Below are 22299 nucleotides of genomic sequence, written 5' to 3' on the forward strand. Positions count from 1 at the left end.
TATGTCCCCTGTGTCCTCCCCACCCCCTATAACCCAATCCTTAAAGCTACAGCTATTACTAACTCAAATTTTGAATAAATTCCTATTGCCCATATGTTAACTATTGAAACAGGACTCCCGGGAAGGAGAGGACAGTCTAGTTATCCGCAGCCATAGGCTGTGACTTCCTGTGACATGTTAGAGGGTGACTGGTTGTCTTTCGAATGTGACTGGGCGTCACCATTTAGATGATTTGATTGCTATTTGTTTGCACATGAAAGAAGACCAGGCAAGAAGAGCTTTATAAAAGTTATTAGTAAATGTTTCCATCAATTTATTTCATGTATTCCTTAACAAAAAATCATGTTTAATATTAATGCTTTAAAATACTGAACACCAAAGAAAGACAACTCTCACTCATACTGCAAGTTGGTCTATGTTCTCTTTACTTCTGTTTGCCAGATGATCTTCAATAATTTCTGCAAAGAGATTCCTCTTCAACAGATTATATGCAAGAGGTAAAAGCTGGCCAGCAACTTTATGAAAATACTGAAAAATAAAATGTAACATTAAGCAGAGAATACAGCAGATGCCCTAATAAGTAGCAGAAAACATACTGAAAAAGCACTTGTAACAAAGCATACTCCCTAAATCATTTCAGCTACTCTCAATTGATTAGGAACAGAGAATTCTGAGACGGGCACCTGGCATTCTGTCCAAGAGTCATTTAGCTCTAAATGACTAAAGGCATTTCATAAAACCAAGTTAAAATCTTAAGCTTCCCTATTCCCTTAGACAATGGTTTATCAACCTTTTTCTGCCCCAAACTATACGATCAAATGCTTTTTCCTTCTCTTCAGTGTATCCCCACCAGTTAAGATTTTAATCGTTATTTTCCTTAGTTGATACTGTAAGGACAGGAATGCTCAATGTGAGTTTTCACATCACACCTACTCCCTTTTATCTTCAAATTCCTTTTCTCCCCCACCCACCATGTAACCACTCCATCTCTTAAGTCACTGCCTTAAGCTTATCAAGTGACTTAGACCACTATTACATATACACTAGAAGACCACCGGGCAACGCTTTTGTTGATAAACATTTATTAGCATTTACTATGTGCTAAGGATTGTGCTCAACCTTTTCATAAATTCTTATATGTTATTTAATTCTCACAACAATCATGCTTCCTATTAAGCAGGGTTCACCTTTTCTGACAGGCCAAGCACTACTCTAGTTGATCAATGATGGTCACTCTGGTTGTTAAACATTTTGACATTTTTACTGATAACAACCATATAGGAGGGAGCCTATATGGCTCAAAATGGGTTCCCCTGAGCAGGGGCATCAGCCTGACTTGGTCACTTGTCAGAAATACAAATTCTCAGGGCCCATCCAAGAACTCAATCAAACTTGGTGTGTGAGGGGTGCACCAATCTGTGTTTGAAGAAGCCCTCCAGATGATTCTGATGCCTGCTAAAGTCAGAGAGCTGCTGCTAGTCTTTAGTCTTGCTCCTCCAAGTATGGTCTGCCGAGCAGTGGCATTACCATCACCCGGAAGCATGTCGGAAATGCAGTCTCACCCCAGGCCTTACCCCAGATCCACTGAAACAGTTTGCATTTTAATATCTCGGGTGATTCCTATACACTTTACAGTCTGGGAATTATTGATTTAGACACTGCCTCTGAAACCAGGCTGTCTGTGTGAAGAGAGCAAGATGGTTTACCTGTCTGTGCTTCGTAGGTGGCATCGTAGATTAAATGAGAATTAAATGGTCTGTGTGAGCATGTACAGACACATTTTATAGGTAAAGTGACAGAAACAAAGGTGCTGGAAAAACTGCCCATCTGACACAACTATTAAGTGGGGAAGATATGAGTTAACAGTTTAGTCCCAGAAACATGGTAGAGCCACTACACCTTATTGCTTCTTTGACTTATGAGGCAACCACAGTTGAGTAAGCACAACAGAAAATGAAATGGAGCCCTTAGGCAAGGTGTGTTAGCATACCCTCAACATACCCAACTAGGGGGCAAATCCCTGGAACGTGCATCCTAAGTTCACTTTAATGTCAACCTGAAGGCAAATAATCTCGGTTATCCACCTTTGCCAGAACACCAGATGAATTTCAAATGAGTATTTTTTAGAACATCTGCTTAATCACGTCAAAAAGTTCATTTGGAAATGCAAGCTGAATCCACATCCTACCCACGCTAGTACTCAGGGATGAATGTGCATGCATGAGGGGGTGTGGGGGGTGGTGTGTGTGAAGGAGCGGGGAGAGGAGAGAGAGGTTTGATGGTGGTTCTAAGGTGGAGATGTTTTTACTCACGTGTGAACCATAACAAAAGAGGTCCATTCCCAACTCAAGCCCCATGCCATAATCACATTCATCATTAGCAAACTGCACGAAAGTCATCATTTCCTGAATGGGAGCAAAAGCTTTCAGCCTCTCCTCATCACTTGCTGCCTCAACAATTGTCTTGCAAATTCTCTTGAGGTTGGCTGAAAGAAATCAATGATAGAAAAAGACTATAACCATCTTCAAAGGTAAAATGCCTGAGGTGGGTTTTTCCTCTTATGACTTTTGGTACTACTACAACTGATGCCACCTTAGATGGCACTATAATTTGGAACGGCAATTTTACAGTTTTCTACTTAAGACAAGAATAAATATAGCTTAACAAAAAAGATTTCTTGTCTTAGCAAAGTGTGACTGTTTCATAATGGATCTAACTGTAATCAGGATTTTATATCAGCTTTCAAAGGTATTCAGTTGGCTAGTCCCAGGATCTGCAAACTATGGCCACACCCGGCCCACCCCGTTTTAACTGCCTGCAAACTAAGAATGTTTTTCCATTTTTAAATAGTTGCAAAAAACACAAAAGAATATGGCGACAGAGACCTTATGGAGCCCACCTGTGGGCTAGTCTATGTTAGGAGCTGGATTTTTTAAAAAAACAAAGTTTATTCTTTTTTGCCCTACTTTGTTTAAAAAAAAATACAGAAAAAGACAATATAAGAGACAAGAAATCACTGCAGAATTAAACCTGTACCAAAGCGGGGGAAGGTGGCCATGGCAAAAGTGTAATTTGAAGAACACAGAGAAAATTTCTAACATTTATCTAAATAAAAAAACCAGTGACTTAACATTTCTATTTTGGCTTTCATCATTATTCTTCACTACTTTCTGGATGCCAATGTGTCTCAGATCGCAGGCTGCATGTGGGAATGAAGGTACTGAACAATATCTAATTAGATGTCCTTTTTGACAAACTACTTCCTTGAGGATAATCCAATAATGAAAAGAATGGATATTAAACAAACCAACAAAACACATTTCTAAACAATGAGGCTGCTCTACTGGGGGAGAGGAGGGTTGGTGAACAATCCCATCTAAGAATGATACATCATGTGAAGTTATAGGTAAGAGGCACAATATTCTATTGCTATTAACTACAAATACAAAGTATAAGATTATCAACGGTGGAAAAGATATACTAGGGCTTGTAACCTCAGAATATGAATATCATTTGGTTGCTTCAGTCGTAATGACCAAACAGAATGCATGATGTACGTGAGGTCACAAAGTGTGTTTTGTTCCCTTTCCCACCTTCGGTAGATCATTATCACATTGGACAAACTATGTTTATCACCTATGTTCCTGACTATAAAATAGTAGTGACAATTATTGGTCTGAAATCTTTTAAAAGTTAAGTAATTCTACATAAGCTTAATAAACTCCCTTTTTTTTCTTCTTCAGAAAAAAAATCAATGGCAATCATTTCCAGGAAATAGATCAGGCTTCCTTCAAAAACCTCCTTAAGGATGGAAAATAAGGGTTTCCTCCTTCTATCTACAGAAGACAGAACTAATTGATGGAGACCCTTAGAATCTCTCTCACCACAGTGCTCCAGGCAGCCACTACAAATCAATTAGATTTGGCATGAAAATGAAGACCTCTGTCTTCTGTTAGCAAATAATCTAAAGTTTATCACTTTATGGAATCATTTTCTATTTTCACCCCTGGCAAGTCATATACAGACTAGAAAAGAATAAACAATTTACAAGAATTACTAATCTAGAAAAATATTAAAGAACAGAGATGAAAATATTCAGCTCACCACCAGTGTGAGAGAAAATATGTTCTTCCACCAATAAAACATCCTACAAAAATCCACTTAACAGAAGCCCAAACTTAAAGAATATCTAAATGCAGCCTTAAATTAACTACTCAAAAATGAAGCCTTAAATGTTACTACTCAAAACACTCAATGATTAAGGAGCTTCAGTACTTAATTCTTATTTTATCCCTGCTATTACCACCAACTGGAATACTTAAGCTAAGCCATGGTGTTTGTGTCAAAGTAAGTTAGGCAACTAGCTAAGCAGTTATTCCTTAGGTAGGGGTAAGCACTCTATATTCAGAAAGACCCAAGTTTGAGATCCAGCTCCCTCCTGAAAATGGGAATAAGACCTACTTTAAAGAGTTGGGTGAGTATTAAATAATATTGTATATATCACTTGATATAGTCAATCGTGACATTTATGAATTGCTCAGTGAATGGTATCTTATTTGCCAGGTTAAAATGTTATGTGTAAGAAGCTTCAAAGGGGAAACTGGTTAGGAACAAACTTAATTGTGATTTGCTGAACACTGTTGTACACTGACAAACTGCCAATCAATTACACCCCCTGGCAAACAACACAACGCAAGAGCAAGATGACATTCGGTTCTTAACTTTATGTCTTGCTACTACTTCTCATTCAAAAATAACTAAACCAAAGAAGGATCGAATGTCTAGCACGTTAGAAAAAAGCAGAGGTAAATAAAAATGATCTTGGACAAAAAAAAAACCCAGAACCACAACCAGGGGAGTGTAAGGGGTCTACTCCAGGGCACTACAATTTAATACCCGCCACCCCTGAAGTTTCAGAGACTGCCATCTCTATAACAAATTTTTTCAACCTTTCCCAAACAAGACAGTAATTCTGCTTTTTAAAGCTTCCAATGGATTAGTGCACAGAGATGCAGAAGAGAAGATTAGCCCAGAAGCAGAAGACTGAATGGCAAGTAGCCAGAGCTTCATTCCTTCCCCATCAGATTACCTCTGGCTTCAGGGAGGAGATTATGGGACAGATTAGCCTGTCCAACAAATAGAATGCAGGCCACATGGGTAATTAAACTTTTTCTAGTATCCATATTAAAAAACATGAAATTTTAAGATATTTAACTTGATATACCCCAAATCTTATCATTTCAACATATAATCAATATAAAATTTACCAGTGTTCCAGTTTTTAAATTTAAATGAACTAAAATGAAGCAAAATTACAAATTCAGCTCTTCAACTGCACTAGCCACATTTGAAGTGCTCCATAGCCACATATGGTTAGCAGCTACCATAGGGTACAGCTCAGCCATATGCATTTTCCTCTTGGAATTCCTCTAAAGTGGTAGGGGTGCAGCAAAAAGAGTTACATGTGAATAGTGGTGATTTAAGACATCTCAGTCTATTGGCTGGAGACTCTGCACAATAAAGTTTGAGAACAGCTGCTTTAGAGAACTGGTTAAGAATGCAGACTTTCAGGTCCCAACCCCAGAGACTAACAACCAAGGCTGGTTAGTTCTGTTCTGAAAAACGGATGGCCAACATTGTATGTGTTGGGCAGGAATACTTGGTTCTTCCTTGAGGAAGTGCTAATTTTGATTTCCGTCTAAGTTTTATAAATAAGGGAATGCCAACAGGGATGTTCAAAGTGAGAAGGGGATGGAGGGGAGGAGCAAGTTCAGAAGTGATTTGATTCTCTTTTTGCGAACATAGCAATAATTAGATTTTGTGTATGAATAGTCCATTTTCAAAGAGTTTTTACACTTATAGATGAAGATCAGAATCTTGGGCTTCTGAAAGCTTAGTCTTACATACTATTGAAAACTTTTTCACAAAGGACTGCAAAAATGCATACTATTTCAAAAATTACTATTTTATAAGTTGACTGTAACATCAAAAGTTCTCAATAGTTGAGAAAAAGTAACCTAGGTAAGGCAATAGGTTAAAATTCTTTAAACTCTTAAAAATAACTAGCATATTTTAAGCGCTATTAGGCAAGCACTGTGCTAAGCATGTTTGTTGTTTTTAGTGCCACAGAGTCAATTCCGACTCTGAGCAATCCTGTGTACAGCAGAGCAGAACCCTGCCCGGTCTTTTTATGCCATCCTCTCGCCTTCCAGCACAGTATCAGACCCTGCTCCACTGCTGTTCATAGGGTTTTCATGACCAATTTTTTTGGAAGTGGGAAGCCAGGTCTTTCGTCCTAGTCTGTGTTAGTCTGGAAGCTCCGCTGAAACCTGTCCACAATGGGTGACCCTGCTGGGTACTTGAAATACCAGTGGCATAGCTTTCAGCATCACAGCAGCATGCAGCCACCACAGTATGAGAACTGACAGATGGATGGTCTGGTTCCCAGACCAGGAAAGGAACCCGGACCTTGGTGGTAAGAGTGCTGAATCTTAACTAGACCACCAGGTAAGCACATTACATACTCTTTAATACCCCAAACACCCCTATGAATGGTATTCACTATTATTAACCATTTTACAGATGAAAAAGACAAGGTTTAGTGAGGTTAAATAATTTGCTTAAGGTTACACAACTACAAACCCAGTTTCATTCAGGCCTGATTGACCCTATTACCTAGGATTGCTCTTTATCACTAAGGTCTAGTGACTGTCCCACAAAAGGTACCCATACTTACCTATTTCTCAATATAAGGAAACCTTCCTTCACATATATTAATATATATATACACATATGTACGTGTTTACAAAAGAAACACATTACCATCTGTTTCAGGGAGCTCTCTGTACCCAACATCATTTTTATCTACTGGGACAACCAAGCCTGCACCATGAAAGGTCTTTGTCACGACCTAAAGAAAAGAAAAAATAAACAAAATTTAATCATGGTAAACAGACAAAAACAACAAAAAACAAAGCACACACACAAACCCTCAACACTTCTATCAAAATATAATATTCAATGATTACTTTATTTCAGTAAATTTGGACTCCAGAGCAAAAGTTTAATATTCTTTCTTTAAAATTAGCTAAAAGTGAAGCACTAATTATAAAACAGTGGAATAACTGGCTTTTATTAATTGTGTCAGTCATTTAGAAGTCTGCATCCTGTTTGGTTAGGGAAGAACACCATGCATCCTATTACAGGAGGCAAGCCAGAATATCAGTTTCCTCTAAGGTCACAGTATCTTATAGGTAGAAAGCATAAGGAACTGGGCCTAAAAGAAGAAGGAATAGTTTGTAGCAGGAAGATGTGGGAGGACAGAATTCCTCTCATCCAGCCTTCCAAATTCAGGTCCCCTATGTTTACCTGGAAAATTCAGGCTTGTTTGCAAACTTCCCCAAAATAGGGCAGTTTCTAGTTTTGTGGTGCCCATTATGCAGGCAAATAACATAACCAGTGAGCTTCTTATTAAGTGGTAATCTTCAAAGACAAAAACAGGCCCAGCCACCACCTCTAACATAATCCCTCCACTCTACAATCTTATTCACACTAGTGGCATCATTCTTCAGTCTTTCCTTAACAAAACATTCACTTCAAAATTTCACTTCTTTTTGCAGTCAGTGAAAATTCCCAACAGAGAAGAACACAACTCCAAAAATAAACTCTTAAAGTCCTCTCACCTGATTCTTTGTATCTTAAAACTCTTTTCACTCTAATCTCCCCCCTTCTCCCACTCTCTTGCTTCTTTCACTATCTTTTATTAAGCAACAAAAGGGAGAGACTATTCAAAAGAAGTTCTCAGACAACTGCTCACCATTTGGGAAAAAACAATTGAAGTCACGTATGTTATATCTTACCCTTTATACCAAGACAATTTGTAGTTGGATTTCAGTATTAAATGTAAAAATAAAACCATAAAACTACTAGAAGTAAAAGCAAATATTTTTTATAATTTTGGGTTGCAGAAGGAAAAGAATTATAGATTGACTACATAAAGATACAAAAAAATCTATCAAGTAAAAATCAAAGACAAATAAGATATATTGATGAAAAACATCTGCAATATACACATATAACGATAAAATTCATAAAAAAGATTAATGTATATAAACTATAAAAGAGTCTTACAAGTAAGGGCAAAGACTAACACCCAAATTAAACAGAAGTAAGAAAAGACTAATTCTAACCCTGATAGAAAAATGGGCAAAGTCCACAAAAGAAATACAAGCGGCTAGCAGATAAACGAAAAATATTTAATGTCCTTTATAATCAAAGAAATGCTAATTAAAACAATGACATATTATTTTTTACTTATCAGAATGGAAAAGACTAAAAAGACTGACAATACCTAGGACTGGCGAGGATTTGGGGAAAACAGGCACCCAGCACTGCCGGTGGGAATGTAAACTAGCGGAACTCAGAGAAGGCAGTTTTGCAAACGATGAAAATAAAAGCACCACAAAACTAAAAACAAGCAAAGAAAAACAAAACACACACACAGCCACTGTGGGTCTGGCAATACTATGTCTAAGAATCTCTTCTAAGGAAATAATCAGACAAGCATGCAAACAACGGTATAAAAGGTTATTTATGGCAGGGGTATCTCTATTTGTGAGAAGTTTTAAGCAAACTAAACTTTAAAGATAAGCATAGTGCTCTGCAGCCACTCAAAATTATGAGGTAGATCTTCAAGTTAGCAATATGAAGTGATAATCATAATGTATTCGTAAATATAAAAAGGTCATAAAATAGTACTGATAATGAAAGAAAAAGAAAACAGTGACACAGTGACTGACTTCTTCCCCACTCAGGCTGACACACAACAAAAACCATAGTATGTATTTTCACATTTTTCACAGATGAGGAACTGTACTAGTTGTGCATAAAGAGGTATCAATTACCAGCAAAGCATCGGAATCCTATTTTTATTAAGAAGAATAGCATTACAAACTTAGGAAAACCCTGTACAAGGGTGTGTGATAGTCTGAGGCCTCAGAATCAGAGGTGGATGGAATGATGTACCCTCATTTACAGCAACATTAAATCAGTGTTCATTTTTAAAGATGAAATCTAGGTATAAGAAAAGGTAAGGTGGCATACAGCCAATTAGTAAGATGGACTGGAATGAATGCTAAATATGAAAGATGTGAATTTAGGTCTCATATTTGTCACTTATGATTTTGGACAAGGAACAAAGCCTCTATAAACCACAATTTACTAATTTATAAAACAGGCTAGTTCCTACTTTGCTGTAGAAGTCCAGGGAAGTAACTTATAAGGACTTCACACTCCAAAGCACTACAAGGTGTCGTTAGCATAAGGTACAATGATTCCTAGTGTATTATCCGGTGCTCTTTTATGCTAGAATGAATATATGACTCTCATCCGTAAGGACAAAGTCACTAACTCACATATACTAGTGGAATTGATTTTTTCAGGACTAGAAAATAGGAATTAAATGAAGATCTCACAATAACAATACAAGAACAAACTTACACATAGAATAGAAAAGGATCTGAAAGCGTAATCATCAACACATTGTCTTTGGGAGGATAAAATCATGATTGTCTTCTAAGTTCTTTTTCTTTGTATTTATGTTTTTTACCAGCTATTTTTGTAAAAAGAACAAATACTAAAACCTCATGGGGGCAGGGCCAGGACAAATATACCTATGAAATTTAAATCCCAATCATATCTTATTTATAATTATGGGGAAGAATTAAGGACATCTCATCTGAAAAAGATTCTAGTTGATGGTTGAAAAATAAAACAAGGTTCTGATAAAGAATTTGCCACCAGCTATTCTGTCTAGAGAAGCTCAATCTTTAGTCAAGACAAATTAGGAATTCATAATGAGGCGAGAAATGCTACCCTTTTCCTTCTATTCATAAGGTGGAAGAGGCTCCCCATGAAAACTAGAAAGGTAAAACGGCAAAATAAAATCTTGAAGTAATTTAAAATGCCCTATTGCAATGAGTCTCACGCAAATGGACATTTTTAGAAATTATTTCTGGTCTTTAGGACTAAAGGAAAACAATTGCTAAGATTGCAATTTAGTGACTGTAACTTACCAGGACATCACCCCTGCAGCTGAGTCAAGATAGAGAAGGCACTTAAGTAGCATTTTCAATAACTAAGTACACTGAAGTACTTAGTTACCAGCATTAGTTTACTCAGGAATAACTAGTACGTCATTTAGCCTAGAACATTCAGATGAACCAGCCACAACAGACAACGGTGAGAGGCTGGAGGAGACCTGGTGCCCTCAATTCCACAGTGATAAATGTCCTTCCTCCCCAGAGATTGTAAGAACAACCTCCAACAGAATTCTTATTTACCACAAAGCAGAATTCCTCTAGCTTGTGTTGTAACTTACTCTGGAATTTTTAAGTGAAAAACCAAAAGGATTCCAAACCCAGAAGTATTTGCTGTTTACAAAATACTCCATTCAGTGCAGGCGTTAGGAGACATGCAAAAAGTAATGTTGACGTGCTCAATAAGGAAAAAGCACGGATGATGCTTATACACACATTTACTGGAGAAAACTAACAAATCTTAATACATATTCTCTCTCAAAAGAGAACCACCTTTGAGGCCCTTAACTAAAGCACTCTAAGGCATACCTTTTCAAAAACACTCCTCCCCCCCTCCAAAAAAATACCTTGCACTAAATCAACAGACCTTAGCCATTAAAAAAAGAAATTTAAGTAAACATTATGTACAAAGCTGCTTTCACTCAATTCTATGAACTGAGTAACTGGTAAACAAGATTAAAAACATGGGCAATACTGGCATGAGTCATACAACCACGCAGCAGTATCGTGTCCCATGACTCATCCCTTCTAAGCACCACAGAAGCCACCGAGGCCCGGCTCCAGCGCTGTCCTCTGGCAGTCCCGGTGCCAGGCAGCACTGGAGGGAGGCCCTGAGGGGCGGTATCCAGCTCTCCTTAGGATGGGGCAGGAGGAAAGAAGAGAAGGGTTAGATGCAGGCGGAAAGGAATCAAGAGAGGAGTAAAACCCTGTTCAAATAGCAAAACTGTCAGAGACGAACAGATTTAAATCATACTTTCTTATCTCTCTGTTTCATCTTCATCGTTCTCTGTTCCAGGGAGTACCCCAGTTCTCTGGCTGCTGCTGTGAGTTTTTCATCTATGTTTTTCAAGAGACTAGTTTTCTTTTTATCTGTTACTTCTTTAAGTTTTTTCATCAAAAATAATCTGAAAAAGAAATCAAAGCCCTCATTATTATGCAGGCCATTGTACTAAGTACACTGACTTTGGGAAATTAAAGCAGTTAATTTAAAGACATCAAATTCCATTCAAGAAAAAGACTGCAGAATAATTACCAACAGTTCTCTCAAAATCCCTAATAGATTTCTTCAAATAAGAGAAAAGCAATATCAATAAAAAGCTGCCAGTCACAAGAACAGCAAACATGATTCAAATTTGTATTATCCCCGAAGTATCTACAATAATGACATAAGGGATCTTCAAAAACCCGAGATTAAGCCTAGTTTTAAGTTACATCACTTGATGTTAAGATATGGCAAACTGCTTTGGAAAAGCCTGGCATAACAGAAAAAAACAGTATGTAGACACCAAAAAGGATTTTGAATTTTTAAAGAGCCAGAGGATACTTAGAATACTTAAGATTTTTTAAAATGTTACCTTTAAATCTCTGTTGAGATAAATTTAGAAAATGTAAAAGGAAAGCAAAACTATTATAAGCTTATACAAAAGCACAATCCAAAATTATTTTTAAAGGTATGTGAATAGTACAATACATTAATGCCAGTTAGTTACAGAAATAGTTTTAGGTTTTATCACAAGCAGGTTGATTTTTACCAGCAGAGGTGGTCAAGAGTGAAATGAAGAGCTGCAAGACGCACTCAGCTGGACACACAAGTCAATCCTCTTCCTCTGTAGCCACTACCAGCCTCCCAGGATGAAACCGGCTTCTGCTCACCACTAACACTTGACAGTCTGCTATGGCTGGGCACTGTAAAGAGCTCAGGACCTTCATGGTGGGTGCTCCTCTCATCCCCATGTTACAAATCAGGAAACTGAGGCACAGAGGATAATCTTACCCAAGATCACAGAATGAGTACAAGCAGATTAAAGTGCCACAGAAGCCAAGACCACCAAAATCCCTGTCTTCTGATTACAGCACACATGGTTACACTAAAAGTTACTTTCAGTCATAACCGGCTGTTGGTATCAAGAGAATACATTTACATCAGCCACAGAAAGCAAATCGATCACGTCAGGCCTAGGTGAAGCAATCTCTCTGGCATGGCATATAGGCCTTGTACTCTGGGCCACTTGTTTTCATACTTTCATGCACATACTGTTCCCTTACCTAGAACACTCTTCTTCCCATTGTTTCTAGTAAGTTCTTATGCATTCTTCAAAACCTAGATAAAATATCCTCTCTCTATGAAGACTTCTACCACTACTTAAGGCACTTAGTTGTCTTCCCATACTTATCACATTATTATGACTACTTCTGTACCAGTTTATTAAGCTTTTGTCTCTCAGCTTCAAACTTACTCTCCAATACCCTGCTTTATGAAGCTCAAAGTCGCAATGTGCAAACTGAAACTACCACCATGAACATTTTGTACTCTGTTGCATTAAATCCACTGGGATACCTTGAACTCTGAATGAATACTGCAATGGTCATTTGTAAAATATTGATTCACTAAGTTATGCAGATCTTCCAAATATTAAAACTCTTCCTATCAAATTCACTCCATTATATCACAATATGAAGAAACCACATTCATTAGTATCACCACAATCTCATTAGAAAAGTCTTCAGGTAGGGGGCTGGCCCCGTGGCCGAGTGGTTAAGTTCGCGCGCTCCGCTGCAGGCGGCCCAGTGTTTCGTTAGTTCAAATCCTGGGCGTGGACATGGCACTGCTCATCAGACCATGCTGAGGCAGCGTCCCACATGCCACAACTAGAAGAACCCACAACGAAGAATACACAACTATGTACCGGGGGGCTTTGGGGAGAAAAAGGAAAAAAATAAAATCTTTAAAAAAAAAAAAAAAAGAAAAGTCTTCAGGTAGTGAGAAGCTGTCAGGCTCACAATGGTGGTTATAAGTTTCCCCAATTCTAACTTTTGCCTTTGAAATCTTGAATTTTATCCCTGGCAACAACTACAGTCAGCTGTATTCTTTGGTTCGTTTGAGAAAATGTCTGTCAAACACCCATGTCTGAATAACCAGAGTTTGTCAGTCACTCAAGTGGAAAAAAGTTCAGCTCACAACTCAGTCTCACAAGACCTTTGTCCTCGAGACAAACCATAATACTTGAGTATGCAGAGTGCTTTCTATGTACTTCCCATTTTGTCTCACAGAATGTTAAAAAGATGTGTACTCAATGGGAGAGCTCTAACATTTTTACTGCTTCATCACTGACATTCTTAAATGACACTTGCATTATGCTGTGAATAATACAATGACTGCTATTTGGTGCTACTGCCTTGCTTCCTGTCAAGGTGCCAACATTATAACACACCATTACCTTTGTGCCATTGGTGCAAAATGACATTTTATTATTCTGATATGCAGTCAGGTTTGAACCATTAACTAAATAGCAGTTATCAAAGTATGTCTGTGGACCCCTAAGGGTCCTTGAGACCTTTTAGGAGGTCTGTGATGTCAAAACTATTGCTACAATTATTTTCAGACGAAAAGGCAGAAAAAAAAATCATTTGTAATTTTGTCTGAAGATAAATATTTTAAAATTCTGAGAATCTCTATTTCTATGTGCAACAGACAATATGAAAATGGAATCATTCCACACTATTATTTAACCTCTTCACATAATGTATCAAATACCTTTTCAAATCAACAAATCAACATCCTAGTATTATAGTGTACAGACATTCTACATTTATCTAATTTTCCCCATTGCTGGATATATTTTGTTTCCAATTTTTCATTTTTATAAATAATCTAATATACACACATAACATGATGTACTTATTATATTTAAAATGATAAAGATTTTCTTCATTTTATTATAATGTAAACTGCATAGCTGCTGACAAATGGCTTCAAACTAAGTCTGTGGCTGGTACAGTGTGGACTGGCTCACTCAGCTGCATTGCAATCCCTTCCACGTGAGAGCGTATTGCATTTCCCATACTATTCTTCAGCTCAGACTCCACATGGGACCTAGCATCTCCCAAGCAGATGCAATTCTTTGAAATCTGAAAGGTGGAAGAGATCCCAGGTGGAGGCTGTGCTTCTGCTGTTTCCACCAGTGAGCACAGCTGTAGAGGAATCCAATTATTCTGCAGCAGCTGCAGCTGAGATCTCAGTACCTGGTCCTCGGCTTCATGGGAGTTGAGAGGCAGAGGGCAGAGCATCCCTTTTACAGGCACAGGTTATATCAAAGACAATGTGGTCCTGGGGCCAGACATGTGGCAGCAGTTCTCGATTTCCCAGCTTCTTGATGATGGCAGAGACACAAACTCCATCGGGGAGCCAGTTGTGCCACACAACAGGCATTCCTGGAGGCTCAGTCTGCTCGATCAGCCGTTCCAAGGATTTGACGAGCACCTGCTCTCCTGGATTAAACCTTTCCGTTTGAACTATACACAGTGGGTTCTGAGAATGAACTCTTCATGATGGTGTTCAAAATAAGATGTCTAACGAGTGACAAACAATAATGTACAACTGAAATTTCACAAGGTTGTAAACTATCATAATCCCAATAAAAAGTTAAAAAAAAAGTCTAAAAAGTCTTTGGATTTTACCATGGGACAACTGAGGTCAAGATTAAGTAATATTTTCATTAAATAGAAGTTATCTAAGAGGTCGTTTTTTTGGTGAAAGGTAGAAGTATGGATAAGATTATCCGCAAAAGACAAAAATAATCTCTAGAAATTTAGAATTTGCGTTACCTCAATTCCTCTTATAGTACAAAAATTGTAAACAAATCTTACAAATAGGAGAGGGATTGAAATAAAGTATTTTCTTACTTGACTGCAGCAAACACATTATCTCCATTTTGAACAATTATACAATTTTTCTTTGCTTCATTTGTACCAACATATACAGGAAGTTCATCAGGAGAATCCCTGTTTAAGCAAAAGATTAAAAATTTAGTTGCTGATAAATTCTACTTCCTGCTAATATAAATTATCTGCATGTTTTTAAGAAATTGGAAAAAATTTGCCCCATTTAAGCTCTAAGTTTCTCAGGAATATCTACGATAAATCTTATTTACATAACAGAATCTAAAATTCAGATTCTTAGGACCTAGTTATTTTTATAACTAAATACAAAGACAGGGAGAATAGGCCTGTCAAAAGAAGCAGGGAAAGAGGTTATACAGGATCATCTCTACCCCAGTTTATAATCTGTGGGAAAAATTTGGAAAAACAAAAAGAAACAGGACAGACAAGATTAGAAAACATTAGGGGGTGAAAGGATCCAATTCATATATATGACCAAATTCTTCTATTTTACAATTGAGGAAACTAACACAGAGATGAAGTGACTGAGCCAAAGTCCCAGTAAGTTAATGGCAAAGCCAGAAGCAGAACCCATGTAACTCAGTTCCCAGCCCTGTGTGCACTCTACTGCACAGTGCTTCTCCTGGCACATTTCCTGTACTTTCTCTATTACCTTACAGTTAATCTCCATTTTACTTATTTTGTATTTGTAAATTTTTTTATTTAAACTTTTTTTCTTCTCCCTAAAGCCCCCCAGTACATAATTGTATATTCTAGTTGTAGGTCCTTCTGGCTCTGCTATGTGGGACGCCGCCTCAGCATGGCCTGATGAGTACTTCCATGTCCGCACCCAGACAGGCGAAACCTGGGGCCACCAAAGTGGAGCCCGTGAACTCAACCACTTGGCCGGCCCTTATCTCCACTTTAAACAACAGCGTCTCTCCCAGTACTAGTAGACAATGTATCTTTCCCCCTCAGGCTACTTCTATTAACATTCTAAGAATCTTGCATGTATCCATTTTATCCTCTTAATATTTCTCTTAGGCATGTACAATTATTATCCTCATTTTTATGAAAGGAAACCGAGTCACAGAAAGTCACAGTCCCTAAACGACCAGCACATTAACACCCAGATAATGAACAGCAGGACCAGCCTGACTCCAGAGTGCACTCTTAATTCTATGGCCCTTGGAAGCAATGACTAATTTAAGTCACAGCAGCTGCTCTAAATTATCTTCTTGGGCTAAAAGAGTTCTGAACCCAAAAGGGAAGAAAAAGTTTATATATAACACAAAGGAGAAACCACTGAGGTTAAACCTACAGAGTTCACCCATCCTCGGGTAGGTTAGAAGGTCAAGAGCAAGAACAGATAGCCCATGTAGCCACCAATAAGCAACAAATACGCCCTTCACCTTGGGTGAGGCCAGCAAACGTCTGTTTATACTCATTAGAAGGACAGTAGCTGTATTTTAGAGAAGAAAAGATCATTTACCTGAAATACCCCATGTGGAATTGAGTTTTATCATCTCCAATAATAATGGTCTGGAACTCAGGTGGATCATAGTAAAACCTCCAGTGAAGGTTAAAATTCAGGCTTGCTGATTTTTTCTTCATTTTATGTTTTCCGGCAAGGAGATCATAAGGACCCACTAATCGAAGACCAAGGCTTGCGGAAAGTGAATCTTAAAAATTAAACAAATTTAGACAATAACTTTCTGGAGGCAGATAGGAAATAATGCCTTTCATTAGTAAACTATTTCTAAGCACTGTCTTAACAAAGAGTTTCTAAAGTAAAAGAAAATCTTTAGTTACATGTGAAGATTTTATAAACACTGAAGGGAAAAGAAGTCAGAGTAATGAAAATGTGGCACTTACATTTACAGTTTCTTAAATTTACCACTGATCACATATCAAACATTCCTGCTGTTTCTTATTTTGGCTAAAGCAAGACTGTTCTGTATTTCTAAGGGTATATTAGAGATGCCCACACTTAACCTTGTCTCCTTACTTACGTTGTTGTTAGCCTCAAATATTTGTAGCACACTCAGATTAAGGGAGAGATAAGATAGATAGCAAACGAGTATGTATTAAGGAAGGTAATTTAATAAAAAATGTCTTTAATGAAAATATTTCCTCCCCCTTCCCTTTATCTCAGCTACTATCACTCTGGATTCCTTTGCTTCCTTGACAATCTATTCGGCCAACCCTAGTCCTGGATGATTCCATCTTCTTTCTCCATTCACAGATTACAGAGAGGGAGTATTAAATAAAACCACAATCATGAAGTCTGTTCAAGTGTACACTTTTACAACATCAGATGGGTCCTCGTTGCTTCCCTAAGAGGTAGGTAAGCACTCCAGGCAAGACCTGGATATGTAAGGAGGTGGAGATGGAGAGAGGAAGAAAACTCTTGGAAAAGGTAACAATGTAAATAAAAGCATGAAGACAGTTTATTTGAAGGGGGAAAGCAGGTGAGCTTAGCTAGAGTTTAGGATAACATGCACTAATTTTTAAAATAACAAAAAAACTAAAATTATCCATCTCACTAGCCAAAGATAAGGTTAATAGTCTGGTATACAGTAATAACATTTTTCTCCTTTATGAACAGATACATAGATATCTTAAAGGGAGCCCATGCTGTTGTCATCTTTTTGTTCTCTGTCCTGTCCTCACTTAAAATTTCTGAATAACTTCCTATGCTATTAAATGTTTTACATAATTTTTAAGAGCTGCATCATATTCCATTACAGATATATATTCTATTAATAGACATTACCATTTCTAACTTTTTTTACTATTCTAAACAATGCTTCAGTGAACATCTTTGCTAAAACATGTTTGTACACAGCCATGAATATTTTTGGATAAGTTGCTACTCAGTTTAAATCTTTTGATATACTGCCAAAATTCAGTTATCTACCAATATACATTTCCATCAATAGTATATAGGAGTGCTTCTCTCCCCCTAACTTATGTTAAAACATTTAAACAGTACAAAAGGGTAACAGTGAAAAGTAACTCTGTCACAACCATTATCAGTTTTCTGTGTATCCTTTCAGACATGGTATAAGCACACACATAGTATACAGGGATGTGTAGGTGGATCCTTGATTTTTTTTTCTTTTAATACTAATAGTAGCCTTCTCTATACATTTCTTTTTCACTTAAAACATTTCACGCATGAAACTTTAATCATTGCCTAAAAATCTGCCTCGTTCTTTTAAAACGCTGACTATCCATTGAATAGATGTGTTACTGATGGGCTTTTAAGCCATTTCCCACTTTCTGTTTTAATAAATATCATTGAACATAATTTTTGGTTCACCTAATCCATAGGACAAGCTCATAGAAGGGAACTGCTAAGTCATACCAACACTCCCGCAACATACCAAAGCACCTGTTTTCCTTCAAATCCTCAAAGCAGATCGTGAAATTACTTACCTCTGCCAGTAAAACAGATCAAATGACATATCATAGCATTATTTTATACTTCTCTTATTAGAAACATCTTTGAAAAGTTCCTTTTCTATGAACTGTTCAGAGCCTTGGTCCAGCTTCCACTGGTAGAAGCAGGAGAATGATTCTGAAGCAACTCACCAGCTGGCTTTTCAGGATCCAGTTCTTCGCAGAACTTCCAGAAGTGATAGAAATCTTCAGGTAGAGAAAGCTTATAATGATTTTCTACTTCTTTTCGAAGGTCACTGGAGACATCAGCTTCACAGGATTTACTCTTCTTCACATCAACTGTTTTTTCACACTGAAAATTGGCACACAAAACTTTGTTTCTCCAAAAGTAATTTCAATAACTTTCCTTGCAAAACAATATTGCTCCTTTTGGTTCACCCAACTCTATGAGAGACATGTTTAACACTCTATAAATGGTATTTCTGAGTAAAATATGGGGATTCTTTTGGGCAAAGAAAAAAGGGAAAGAACAGTTTATAATACACAGTGCAAGAGGGACCCAACACAGCAAGTCTTTAAATATATTTCTCTAAGATAACGAAAACACAGAAAACAAAAAACAAACAGAAAAGGTAACGAGTGGGAAAAGAGAAATAAAGCAAGCCAGTTTTTGCCTTCTCTTGGTATACAGGATGTCATCGTGCGTTTTGTTGAAACATTCAGTGATCACACCAGAAGCAAATCGTCAGAAATAATTGGACACAGGGGGATTTGCCAGTTAAAACAATTATTCCAGAGAAGGCCCTTTAATGCCAGGACTGTGTTATGAAACTCACCTCTAATATCTCTCTGCAATATAGGTTCATTATGTTAAGTATGCTGGGTGCTATAATGTGTATTAGATATTGGATAAACTCCTGTAGAGACAAAATGCTCACTTGGAGGTTACTTGTCTTTAGTTTTGTAAATAGCAATCTGCTTTTCTTTCTAGGAACCAGGATCCTTTCTTTTTGGATTAAGTTCCTTCCTTTTTCTTCCTTTCCACCTTCATCAGTGCTTCTCAACTGGCAGCAGTTTTGCCCCCCAAGGGACACGTTTAATAACGTCTGGAAACATTTTTGATTGTCATAAATTTGGTAGCGGCAGTGCTACTGGTATTTAGCGAGGGTAGAGGCCAGGGATGCTCTTAAACATCCTACAACGCACAGGACAAGCCCGCCAAACAAACACTTCTCTGGCCCAAAATGTCCATATTGCTGAGGTTGAAAAATTCTAACCTAGATGTGTCTCGTATTTATATTCTTCCATTTTCCCTACAGGCTCAAGTTTTTGATGTCACTTTAGGTATCATTCAAAGTCTATAAAATCTATTTATGAATCACATAACACATACAAGAATGTTCTTGATAACACTGTATCTAAGAGCAGAAAACAGAACAAATGAAAATGCCTACTGACAGGAGAATGGATAATTCCAGGACTTGCAAACAATGGAATATTACTCTCAGTGAGAAGGAAATATAGCTATACACAACAATATGGATCAGGCTTAATAATATGTTGAATGAAGAAAAAAGTCCTTGAAGATTATATGCAGCATGATAGCCTTTTTATGAAGTTCAAAAACAACAAATAAATATTGTTTCAGCATACACTCACAGATAATAAAACTATAAATAGGCAGCAAGGGAAAACATAAAATTCAGGTTGGTTGCTACATTGAGTTGGGGTGACAGGAAGAAGTTCGGCAGAGAGGACAAGTGAGGAACACAGGTGGATGGAGAGCTATTGTCAGTGTTTCAGTTGTTGGGATGGGCAATGGGTTCACAGGTGTTTGTTACATTATTAAATAAATAAGGGAAAGAGGACCACGCATTGACCACTGAGTTTTTTATGTCAAGAATTATAACGTGTCTATCCGAGGTCATAAAAAAATTAAATTGAACAAAAAGGCTGTTGAAATATGGATCCAAAAATGGATGTTGATAATAATAGCAAACAATAACAGTAATAATGATAATAGTAAGAACAATAAGTAATACTTACTATGTACTACCTGCCAGGCCACTGTTCTAAGCATTTTCTATGGATTAATTCATTTCATCCTCACAACTACCTCATAAGCTAGACACTAGCATTCACACTTTACAAATGAAATGAAGTAACTTCCCCTAAGTCCCTAACTAGAAAGTGGAAGAAAAGGGATTTACACCCAGGCAGGCTGGGTCCCAAGCACAGCTTCAACCACTTCAAGCTGCTTCTCCAACTACAAATACGCAACAGGAGGAACACATCAAGTCCTGCCCCATCCTCCCTCCTGTTCTTATAACTGTCATTGGTCGGACTTTCAAACACTGACTCAAACTTAAGACGTTAGAGAGAAAAGCCTTAATCTACCTGGCTGAAAGGCAATTTTGCATAATGGTTAGATTGCCTGGGCTGACTCCTGACTCTTCTGATTTCCAGCTCTGTCACCTTGAGCAAATTACTTAACCTCTCTGTGCCTGGTATCCCCAACGACAAAAAGGGCGTATGTAGTATCTATGTCATAGGGTTGTGACGAGGAGTAAGTTATTATTTGTAAAATACACAGAATAGTCCTAGCACCTAATATATACATGCTGGCTATTATTGTTAGCTGTAGTCTCTTTAGACTCATCTGCATTTTTGATATTTTCTTATACTATCACTGTCAAAGCGGTTCGCTGCACTTTCAAAGGGAGATAAGGATTCGCTCAGCTCTGCCTTACCTCACACACTAGTTCAGCATCTCCAAATCCTCAGTAACTAAAAGGGAGGACAGCTGTCCCCTTCAGAGGCTGCACTTATGCCTCGCCCCTGTGTTCCTAGAAAGCACGACCCAACACAAAGGCCCAGGCAGTTAAGCCCAGTTAACGGCCCTCCAACAGTTAAGCCCTCTTAACAGTCTCACCCCATCCAGTTTATATTAAAGCCAAAGTAACTTTTCTAAAACGCTACCTATCACAGCGACACTTCTTTCCTGCCCGACTCTCTTTATTGCTACTGCAGTGGTCACAGAACCTCTGAAATCCTATAAAAGCATGAGAAAACGCACATACTTTACGCCCCCTCCCTCAAGAGTGCCTTTCTGATCAGGTCCCTCTTACTTTTCCACCTTCCAGGCTCCAGCCAGGCCTAACTCTCCGCTGTGCCCAAACCTTCTCTCCACTCATCCCTTAATTCTCTTCTCTGCCTTCAGGAACCATTTCAAACCTGAGTTGCCCTAAAAGACTTCCTTAACGTTCCCCTGGGACTTGTTAAATCCTCCTTCAATGTTCCACAGCACTTTCTACACATTAGCGCTATAACGCCAACAAAAAAGTTACAGTAAAATGTACATTCCTTCGTGCCCCGCCTCCCCAGGCTGGGGGCTCTACGGGGGGCAGCGGGGACAGGAGTTGTCGGTTTCCAATCAATCTGGCTGAGTGACCCAATGAGCCGTTGGTTGTCTTAATCTGCTTCCCCAGGACTGCAAGGGGAGGAGGGCAGAAGATGCCACGGTGCTAGGGCTCTGGTCCAAACCCCAGCAGAGCGGGCGACAGCGGCCCTGGGCAGGCTCCCTGGAGCCGACCGCCGTTCCCGGGCACGCAGCAGGCGCTCAATGACTCCTGGATAAACGCACTGTGCTGCCCCGGCCATCACCCAAGGCGGCCGGCCGAGCCCGCACAGCCTCTGCCGCAGTACCTGCGGGCCCTCCCCGCCGGGCCGGCGCTTCCCGCCGCCTCCGACCATCCTGCAGTCTCAGAGCCTGCCGACTCCCGCGTCCCGCCGCCGCTTCCGAGCGCCGCCGACTGCTTCCGAGGTCAAGAGCCACCAATCCGAGCCCCCGCGCAGCCGCGGGCCCGCTAATTTAGGGAAAAGGCTCCGCCCATGCCCCGCCCCCTAAGACCCGGAGCCC

The 22299-nt window shown here is 38.6% G+C and overlaps 1 protein-coding gene across 1 annotated transcript; it reads right to left on the reverse strand.

Annotated features, from left to right (window-relative positions):
* Positions 1-274: 274 nt before the first annotated feature.
* On the reverse strand, positions 275-22264 carry HPF1 (histone PARylation factor 1). Its single transcript, XM_014868344.3, has 8 exons — positions 22086-22264; positions 18573-18732; positions 16468-16657; positions 15000-15098; positions 11071-11221; positions 6823-6910; positions 2313-2485; positions 275-528 (listed from the first exon to the last, which is right to left on the reverse strand). The coding sequence occupies exons 1-8, from the start codon at positions 22131-22133 to the stop codon at positions 397-399; spliced, it is 1041 nt and encodes a 346-aa protein (XP_014723830.1). The 5' UTR covers positions 22134-22264; the 3' UTR covers positions 275-396.
* Positions 22265-22299: the final 35 nt, after the last annotated feature.

Source organism: Equus asinus, chromosome 3 (assembly GCF_041296235.1).
Source record: "Equus asinus isolate D_3611 breed Donkey chromosome 3, EquAss-T2T_v2, whole genome shotgun sequence".
Taxonomy (NCBI): domain Eukaryota; kingdom Metazoa; phylum Chordata; class Mammalia; order Perissodactyla; family Equidae; genus Equus; species Equus asinus.

Coding starts and splice junctions, on each gene's coding strand:
- HPF1 (XM_014868344.3), bottom strand. CDS start 22,133: ATGGTCGGAGGCGGCGGGAAGCGCCGGCCCGGCGGGGAGGGCCCGCAG. Junction 15,099..16,467: donor TTCCACATGGGGTATTTCAG/GTAAATGATCTT, acceptor TTGCTTAAACAG/GGATTCTCCTGATGAACTTC. Junction 529..2,312: donor TCTTTTGTTATGGTTCACAC/GTGAGTAAAAAC, acceptor TTTATTTTTCAG/TATTTTCATAAAGTTGCTGG.